The sequence below is a fragment of the Echeneis naucrates genome, chromosome 9 (genome assembly GCF_900963305.1).
Source record: "Echeneis naucrates chromosome 9, fEcheNa1.1, whole genome shotgun sequence".
Taxonomy (NCBI): Eukaryota; Metazoa; Chordata; class Actinopteri; order Carangiformes; family Echeneidae; genus Echeneis; species Echeneis naucrates.
Window position 1 is genome coordinate 1,679,725 of NC_042519.1, and position 10,535 is coordinate 1,690,259.

General features: G+C 39.3%; 1 protein-coding gene across 3 annotated transcripts in view; it reads left to right on the plus strand.

Annotated features, from left to right (window-relative positions):
• The window catches only part of npr3 (natriuretic peptide receptor 3), a 32,600-nt gene extending 22,904 nt beyond the window's left edge, over nt 1-9,696 (plus strand). The window contains exons 5-8 of one of the 3 annotated variants that reach the window (XM_029510136.1): nt 6,857-6,951; nt 7,031-7,161; nt 7,235-7,321; nt 7,915-9,696. In XM_029510136.1, the coding sequence (XP_029365996.1) occupies nt 6,857-6,951; nt 7,031-7,161; nt 7,235-7,321; nt 7,915-8,026 (425 nt within the window). In that variant the 3' untranslated portion in view covers nt 8,027-9,696. Of the gene's footprint in view, nt 1-6,856; nt 6,952-7,030; nt 7,162-7,234; nt 7,333-7,914 lie in introns of all 3 variants that reach the window. The other 2 variants (XM_029510134.1, XM_029510137.1) reach the window with 2 other exon arrangements.
• Nucleotides 9,697-10,535: the final 839 nt, after the last annotated feature.

Here is a 10,535-nt window from a genome sequence, read left to right on the forward strand (position 1 = left end):
CACGGGTATTTAACTTCATGAAGAAGTAAACAATTGTGTCCCCTTGAAATGCAGAGATTGCTGAACGTGCTGCGTGCTGTATGGTTGACTATTTGTGTTCTCTCTGTATATATGTTTCCTTAAGCTGCAGTGTGTTAAAAAGTATGTTTAGAAATGAATCTGTGTAAAATAATGTTTTGATAGAATTCACAAGCAAAATATATTTTACCAGTTGACTGTTGCTTTTTGACAAACGGCTTCAATTCGAGAGTCAGAGAACACACAATTGTTAGACCAAGAGACACGTGTTTAGTTTCGCATGTGAAGCTCTGACATTTCAGTTGCGATCAGTTTTAATATTTAGTAGTTACTATTTCCAAATAGAACTTCAGTAGAAGCTATAAATCATTTCATTCATTTTCACAAACAAACCCTTGTCCCAGCTAACTCTGGCAAGGGTGGGGTATCCCCTGGACAGGCCACCAGTCCATCACAAGTCCAACACACAGAGACAGACAGAGACCAGCAACCACTCACACTCACACTCAGACCTACAGACAATTTAGCGTCACCACTTAACACAAATATGATGAGAACATGCAAACTGCACAAAAACACCCCAAACAGAGTGGTAGAAGATAAATGAATGAATGAATATCCATATGTAAAATAGGACTGTTTTTACACTGGACAAAAAACCTGCTAATACACTTGGTCAAAATCTTAAGACTGGTGGAAAAATTACAAGTATTGGCATTTCATGCTGGTGGATTGTATCCAGGTAGTAAGTAGAGCTTCAAAAAACACAAAGAAGAAACAGAAGCAAGAAACAAGTAGACAAATTATTGGAAACTGCATTTAAACTCAAACAGCTTCTCTGTCAGCTGACAAAAAGTTTAAGACCACTTTAGGGTCAGGTTGAATAGGTGATTTATTTATTGTAAAAGATGGAGAGGTCGACCAGGGGGCAAGAAGACTTCCACAGACAGGAGCAGTGGTCCTACTTGGAATCTGACGCTGTGATCGGAGAACAGGCACACAGGCAGGCAGAAGGAAACTGACCAGGACCTGCAGCACAAGAAATAAAGTAGGACAATACCAGGTAGTCTAAAACAAGACATTTAAATTAAATTTGCTACTAAACATTAGTTTCTTTAACCACACTAATAGATGGAAAAATCTTGCAATGAGTGGAAGGACCGTGGTTCCAGTACTGTGGAGATGATGAACTGATGTAAGTCAGGTGCCCAGATGAATTCCTCCAGGAGCAGGGAAGGACTATGCCCACAGCCACAGGCATAGACAAGGAGAGACACACAAGAAACACAAGGGAGGGGAAGAAAGGGAGAAAACACAAGTAGATGACCATGGCCGAGGCCATGACACTACACTCCCCTTAAGGCAACTGGTCGTCTGAGCGTTATTACCAGAAGACAAACTGTGAACTTGACAAAAGGAGTTCCAAACCTGGGATATGGACTGAAGTCAATAGTCAGAGACAATTTCCAAGGGGATTTCACGGTGGTGAAAAAATGGTTCACCAGTTGATAAGCTGTTTCTCTGGCTGTTTGGAATTGTGCGGAACAACAAAATTGACAGTTTTGAAAAACCATTCCACAATAGTGAGTTTGGTGTGTTTACCTTGGGAGGATGAAGTCCATTGATGAAATTTAGGGCAATATGTGATCTGTACTGAAGGGCTAAAGGTAGTGGGCAAAGCTGGGGTTCGTTACCTGGGTCTGGTTGAGTTCACTCAACCAACTCTTCATACACTCTGTTGATGTAGATTTACTTGTGGTCCCTCAAGTCTCCAAGAGTGTATTGGGAGGCAGCTCTTTCAGCTATAAGGCTCCTCTTCTATGGAACCCATATAAGTCTATATTTGTCTTTATACATTACTAATCAACCGCCATTGTAACTTCTTCTGCTAAAACCCCATTTCCCCTACTGGTAATATGGATAGTGCACATATAGTGGTCAGTATGTTTTGCTTTGCTGATGTCAATGTGTTTTGCTTGCATTTTTTTTCATGGCATCTTCTCTCCTGCCCTCCCTCCATCTCTCTCTCTTTCTTTCTCTCTCACTCTCTCAACCCAACTAGTCGAGGCAGATGGTTGCCCTCCATGAGTTTGGTTCTGCATAAGGTTTTGCATCTTCAAGGAAGATTTCCTTGCCACTGCTGCCAAGTGCCTGTTCTTGGAGGGTCTTGTTGGGTTTTTTAACAACTCCATAAAAAGTTTGGTCTAGACCTGCTCTATCTGTATACTGGACAAGAAGGTTGCGGGTTTGGTTCCCAGGCCTTGGGCCTTTCTGTGCGGAGTTTGCACATTCTCCTTGTCTCTCTCTGTATGTTTTCCCTGTGATGGACCTGTCCAGAGTGTACCCCGCCCTCTCCCTATAGCACCCCCACAACCCAAAAACTGATAAGATGAATGAATTAATTAATTGTGTCTCAATGACTACTGACTCAATCTCCCATGTAAGTGCCCCTATCAAATAGGAAGAGGACCGGGGGGTGAAAGTGCCTATTATTCAGAATCCAACACAAAACAAGAAGGCCTGATGATGCCAGATATAATTCTCCATGGCTTCTCTCTCCAGGTGTGACATGTTGTACTGGCTACTGGTAGGGACTGAGCACAAGGAAGAAGGTCAATGGCGCAATCATAGGGACAGTATCAAGGTAAAGATAGAGATTTCCCCTTGCTGAATACTTATGCCAGGTCATGATATTCTAGAGGGATGGATGACAGGTTCAGGGTACTGCTTGTAGAAGGTGGTGACTCCCCTACTGGAAGGAGAGAAGACAATGGACAGGAGGCAACAGACACTGGGGACTCCAGCCATTTTACCTCCTGATTAATCACTACTTAGGTGATGCTGTTTCAATCATAGATGTGGAGTTTAATCTTTTTACAGTGGTGAATTGAGAGGACCACAGGTAGAGGGACAGTTCTGTGCATTATGTTGGCCAAAGGCCTCCTGTCTAGAACATACACAGTCATTGAATCAAGAGGTAAAATGAAAACTCCTACTTGGGTGTTTAGTCTCTAATTGATGAAACTCTCATCAATGACAGGGCAATGGAATAAGCATGTCTTAGCAATAACCCCTGCCATACAAATAAGCCTGTTATTTTTGATGTACAGGCCAAGTAGCCCAAAAATGCCCCCACTGGCTGCAGTAAACACATTCACAACCCTTCACTATTCTTCATTATTCTCTGCTCTCTCTCTTCCCCATTCTCTAGGTGACTATCCCGCCTATGACTTTAAAGATTAAATATTATGTTATTAATTTCATCTTGCACCACTTATTTATCCCTCACCTATTGCCTGACTCCTCTGACAAAAACACTTTAATGAGCCTCACCATTCCATCTAGAACCTGTTGCCAGTGTCCTAAACGCAATGGATTATTCATACTCAGACCAAGAGAGAGTAGGCAGTGGTCCGTCTGCCTCTTTTTCCTGCACTGGATGGTGAAATACCTTGTTCATTTCTGTAATGAAATAGGCAAAGAAGTTAAAAGGAAGAGGGCTTGTCCCTCACCACTGTTGCACAGGTCAGAGCTCTCCCTCTCAGAAGCCTGTTTATATAAGCAATCCAGGATTCATCTAAGAAAAAAAGGTAGGGTTCTCCAAAAACATAACAAAAGGGATTTGCACTTTACTAGGTCTTCTGAATTGGAGTCAGGGTCTACAACATGTGAGATGGCAGTTAGCTGACTAATTGGCTAATTGGTCCATTGCTTGCAAGGTTGCTTTCTGTGAGATCCCAAAAGCATTGGAGAAGCAGGGTTTTTCATCTTGTCCATTTTGCTGGGCCAGATTATGCCATTGTATCCAAAGGTGAACATGAAGGTCCAAAAGCAGAACACACACTTAAGTTAAAATAGAATAGGTGGTTTCTTTATTGCAAAAGATGGAGAGATGTTGGCAAGGGGGAAAGCAGACTTCCACAGACAGGAGCATTGGTCTGGTCTGGAATCTGACACTGGGACTGGAAAGGCAGGCAAGCAGGGAACTCGACTACAGGAAAAAACTACGTTTATCCAGGGTGGTCAAAGAAATGAGATGACTAGAGTTAATTTATACAAAGTACTAGAAGGCCAATGCTTCTTCAACCATTCTAATAGACGGACAAGTCTGTCACTGGGAAGACCAGGGTTGAATTACTGTGTAGTGGATGAACTGATGTCAATCAGGTGTGCAGGTGAATTCCCTTAGTAGCACCACGGTCACAGCTAAAGGCACAAAAAGAGAAAGAGAGACAGAGAGGAAACATGGGAGAGAAAAACACAAGAAATTGTTGAACCATGGCTGACTAGTGACATTTATATGAAAACAGCATTTTGCAAATTTGAGAGGAAATACTTTTTTATGTTCAAGTTGTGATCCCTGACATATTAGGCCTCAGAGAGCCACGACATCATGAGAGGACATTACCGTCTTTTTTATATTTTTATTTATTTATTTATAAAAAGAGAATAAAAGAGCATAAACCAAAACAAAACACCATGCTGCCTGTACCCCACAAAGGGGATATATATATATATCCATATATGTCATTTGCAATATGTAAAATGGATAATTAGATCATAAAGTAGTAAGGCCAAACAGAATAGCATGCAGATTCAAGAAGCAGGCAGCTCCCTCATCATTCTCACTTCCCAGCATGTGAAAAAAAACAGTTGTTACATAGACAAATTAATAAGAACAAATGAAGCAAAATTAGGATAAAACAAGAAAAGAAAAAAATCTACAGAAATAATTCCAAAAGGGTATTCTGTAACTGTGCATACAGGAGGGGAAAAAAATAAAGAAAGAACTAAATAAATGACTAAATAAGGAATACATCAGAATTATTTTATTCATGGCGTAGGAAATGCTAAAAAGAAAAGAAAAAGATATTGGTGGTGGCATCAACTCACCAGCAGAAGAATGGAGCTGAGAAATGTTGAATATATGTTGTTGAATTGTTCGCTTGTTTTCAAATGACATACATTTTATTAATAAGTCCAGCCATTGTGTGATATTGATTTTTTCCTGTTTTTCCACTTTTGTAGTATTGTTTTCTCTGCGATAGTTAGGGCTATAAGCAGGGGTATTATTATTTGTTTAGACTGTGTGTTGAGTGTGTCTAGATTGCCAAGGATGCATGGGGAGGGAGAAAGTGGGATGTTGCAGCCAGTGAGCCTGGATAGTGTGGCGGTTATTTCTTTCCAGAACTGATGTATGGGTGGACAGAGCCAGAATGCATGTAGGTAATCGTCTGTTGTATTGAGTGCGCACAGAGTGCATATGTTTGAATCGGTTAATCCCATTAAATGCATTTTATATTGTGTAATGTGTGTTCTGTGGATGGTCTTGTATGGTATTAGTGTTATGTTGGTGTTCCTGAACATACTGAAGATGTTCTTGCAGACATTCCAAAATTTGTTGTCAGTGTTGATGTTAAGGTCTTTTTCCCATTTGTTTATTGGAATATGGTGTGTATATATGTTTATACAGTTCTGAGAGTGGTTTCTTTGATTTTGCAATTGTATTGATGTTTTCCAGTAGTGGTGGTTGTTCTAATGTGTATTTGATATATCTATTTTTATCTTGATTGTATTTTTTAATTTGATGGATTGTAAAAATTGTTGTTTTTCAATGCCGTATATATCAGTGAGTTGTTGAAATGATAGCAAGGTGTTACAGTCAAAAATGTTTGACCATTTGATGCCTATCAGAGGTTAGGGTTAGGGTTATTTGCTGTAAAGTCTGGATTGTTCCATATAGGTGTTTGGTTGGTGTGGTTGGTGAGATTGTAGTATGTTTCATTTGATCAACTTTCCACCAAGCTGTCACAGTTGTGGCGATTGCAATGTTTTTTAAGCAGTTGTGGTGTTTGATTGTGTTGCTAATAAATGGTAAATCCATAATGGCTATGTCTTGGCATGCAGTTTGTTCAATGTCTATCCATGGGTGATGGTGATGAGTTGCGTGCGTCCATTTGAAAAGATATTGTAACTGATTTGCTAATAAGTAGTGGTGAAAATTTGGTGCGTGATGTTTGGATTGTTGTAATGTGGCAAGTTTTATTCAGTTTTTTTTTTTTTTTTTCCCAATAAAATGTTGTTAATGTGTCTAATGAGTTAAACCATTTTGCTGTAAGTTGGATTGGGATCATTGTAAATAGGTAATAAACTCTTGGTAAAATAATTTTTATTGTGGCTATGTGTCCTGTTATTGAGAATGTTAATGTCATCCATCGGCTTAAGTCATCTTGTATTGTTTTGAGGAGCAGAGTGAAATTCAGGTGGAACAACTCTGACAGCTTGGTAGAGAATTTGATACCTAAATATGTGATGTTGCCAGAAGAAGATGGGAAGTTAAGGATTTATGATAGAGAATGACAGATGTCTCAATGCAAGGATGGTGGATTTATTCCAGTTTATTGTGTAGTCAGAGATATTGGAGTATATATTGATGGTTGTGATGAGCTCTTTCATAGATTTGTTTGGGTTTTGTATAAATAGAAGTACATCATCTGCGTATAGACTGCCTTTATGTGTTATGTTTTTAGAGTGAATACCTGTCATATTGTTGTTTTGATGTATTGCTGCTGCCAATGGTTTGATGAAAACTGCAAAGAGTGAGGGAGAGAGGGTGCCTCTGTGCAGTGTGACGTTTGATGAGATGAGGATGTTAGTGATGACTGATGCTCTTGGTTTGTGGTAGAACGTTGTAATCAATTGTGTATATGACTGTCCAAAACCAAATTTTTCCAGAGTTTTTATGAGAAACCATCCATGTATAAAACCACAGATTCTTGTGTTGTATGCCTTAATAAGGTCTGTGCCTCAACTAATAATTTTTCCAATAACTGGACAGGGATTGCTGGTCAAGTCTCCATGGATGTTAATGGGGACAGGAACGGAGATTTCTCTTTGATGGCCATGACCAATGTTGAGGAGGGAACCTTTGAGGTAAGAAGTATTCATAGTCCATGAGCCTACCCCGAAGTAGTGATGTCTTCATCTAAACAGCAATGTGTCTCATTTACAGGTGGTCGCCAATTACTTTGGAGTGAATGGAACCTTTCAGCTTCTGCCAGCCTTTAACGCTGACCGCTTCACTTTGAGAGGAAGACATACAGCACATGCACATGAGACACCAGACAAGTCATGTAAGTCCTCATTATTAATCTGTGTGTATACTAACATGTGATGTATATGTGAGTCCATTTTTTAACCTTTCTCTGCTCTGAACAGGCGGGCTGGGAGTATCAGCTCTGACTGGAGTAATAGTGGGAGCTGTTCTGGGAACTGCAATGCTCATAGCATTCTACTTCTTCCGGTAACTGAAAGGGATGTTTAGCTTGTAATGTACAGTCAAACTGTTGTTCAAGTACTGTCAATGTAACACATCCGCCTGCCAGTCATATGCTGAAACTCTTAATTCACCACTCTGGCAACAGCCAAGCATCATGTTATCAGGCTGTCCGTTTGTCCTGAATGTGATATCTCATTAGCACTTGCAGGAGTTCTTTTAGATTTGGCACATACAGATACCTAGACTGGATATTCTGAATTTGATGATCAAAAGTCAATGTCATGTATACAAAATGTCACAAAATAAGTTATTGGCCACTTACAAATTTATACACTAAATATGACACAGTTGAACTTCAATGCCTATACAGATAAAAAGCAGGTATTGATTTGTATCCAAAAGTGACACCATTATGATCAGCAAAACTGATTTAATGAATGAGCTTGATAACTGAAATGAACAAACAAAAGAGAACAAGTTGAAATATAACAAGAGTTGACCCAAAGGCAATTTAACTTGAATAAATTTGACCTTCAGATTAACCATTCTTGGATAAACAGGGCATGGATGAATGAGAATCCTCACAGACCCTTATAATATGAATCATCCCTCTGCAGAAAGAACTACAGGATCACCATTGAACGCCGCACACATGCTGAAGATGATGACACCGGGAAGCACCGTCAGTTAAGAGAGGACTCCATCAGATCAAACTTTTCAGCAGCATAAGCCCCTCCCACCACCACCACCAACCTTTCTACAGAGAATCACACATCTGAATGTGACCAAAGACTGAGATAATTTGTGTTTGTACCTTTCAGTGTTTTTGATTTATTGTAACTCAGGACCGTTGTAACAGTCACAAAGCACCACTCACATGGATGTTCCTCCATACAAACGTATATGATTGTACTGGTGTATAGAAAGCTTTGGCGCTAATATTCTTCAAGAGGTTTTAAATAATTTGTTTTTTATTATTCAAATAAGGGTTACATGACTGTGAATTATTTAGAACAGTGTATGTAACACTACATTATCATGCACTATTATGATGGTAGAGGTCTACTGTACTTGCCTTTCAGGTTGACAAATAGAGGTGTCATGTTTAAGGGCACTGAGCAACAATGGCAAAGCAAAACTTGACTAGCTGGAGTTAACTGACTAAACAGGGATAGATGCTCTATATCTACATATATAGGCTATAAGCTACTGATATTAAGCTACTGATACTGTAATGTTTTAACCATAACCTTGTTGAGATACAGCAGCCTCCATGCATATCATTAACTTAAATGAGAAACACTGGGTCACATATCATGCCCTTCATACCTTCACACTGGCTCATTTACAGGGTTTTGTTTTTAAAGGAAGCATACTTTACAAAGTTTGCTTTATAGATGGGTAATACACACCTTACCAACAAATGGGTTATAGATTTTCCACTGGCCTGAAGAAAACCCATGATTTATTGCAATTTAAGAAAAGGTTTACTTGTTTGTTTCTCTGGCTTTTCTCTCCCTTTCAGTTCTGATCATCCAACCTGTCTAATCTTTACTCAGTAAAATAATTGTTTTCTGATATGACCAATTATTGTTGTTAAACAAATCAAACCCAATATATGGTGACTCTGGCTCCGTGCAGTTATAGCTTAGCAGCATGACCAGGTTTTGCTTGTGCCAGTTCAACAACACAGTTATATTGCTCCTGGTTGCTGTAAAACTAACTGTATTGGAGGAGGGGTAGGATATGTTTCGTGCAACTCTCCTTGGTGTCCCAACACTAACATGGAAGTCGAGTCCAAGTTCAGGGTCTTATCCCCAAGAGGCTGCATTTAAAGACTAACACAGTGGTGCGACTAGACTGCCACATTTTAAAGGATCCTTCAGATGTGTCCTTATTTTATTAGTCAGCCTGAGGATTGCATTTTTAAGTGTAAAGTAACAGTTTTCAGTTCAATTCAACAAATGGTACAAAAGGAGAAAACCTATGATTCTAAAACCTAAAATCTTTTGTTAAAAAGGGGTGGGGGGAGCGAGGGGGTGGGTACAGTAGGTGACTCAAGCAGAAATTCTCCAAAGACCAGACCATCCTCTGAAGAATGTGGTCCCTAAATTAGACATAAATTAGAGACTCCTGTTCTGTTGTGTGCTGGAATAAACAACTGAGGATCTTTGAGGTTGACATGTCTCTGATAAAGAGACTGATGGAACTGATGGTGGGGAAAAGATAAAAACACAAAGTGATGATGTTTTGAAAAATATACACTACAGCTCAGAGTTTTTCACACCTTTTTTCCAGGTGTTTTTTTTTTTTTTTTGTTCAGAATTACATGTCAAAGTTTCTGAAATCACACCGTTGAACAAATAAACAGTTTGAGATTTTAAACACAAGGAGTCACGGATGAATGATTGATGACGAAAGCTTTTGACTCTAACAGCTCTTGAAATGGTCCTATAGTGGAAACCAAACATAACTCAGAAAGTTGGTCCATCTCGATAGCAGATGTTCACACTAATTTGTTACTGGCACCTTCAATCCAGTCATCATCTGGAAGATTTACTGGAAGATTTCTCTCACAATGGTTCTAGTGCAGTATCTATCATTATTCTCAAGCCCCAACTTTTAGCTTTTAAAGCCAGCTCAAAGAGCTTTGCCCCCAATACAATACATAAACAGCTTTCAGTGCATGTGCAGTTATTACCAAATGAGGCAGAGGAGTGGCTAAAAATGTATAGTAGAATGACTAAGCAGAGAGGAGAACAGGAGTGAGAGGCAGTGGATAGGCTGTCAAAGCCAAAAATGCATAGAAGTAAAAAAAATTAAAAAAATAAAAAATCTCTTGGCAATGAGATAAAGTAAAATTCATATTTGCAGGATCCTGTTGGTCATTTTGCTGGATGACTGAAAAAAATGTTTTTATAAACTGATAACCAGATACCAGGTAGCTAAACTTTTTCATGTTTTCAATATAACATGTAAAATATACATTGATACCTACCTTTCCTTACACATCAAGTTATGAGAAATGGTTCATGTGGTAGAGCATTTCTCCTGCAAGGTTTTTGTATTTTTCAATCCCTGGCTCCTCTTTCCACAACAACCAACTACGCCCCAGGCTAGCATACCTCAACTACATGGGGTACTGTAAGTCCTGGAAAGGCTGCCCAGGAAAAGGCATCTGAAGTATTTCATGCAGCAATGCTCAACACTGTGGACTCACAGTTCTGGTCTTGCATGT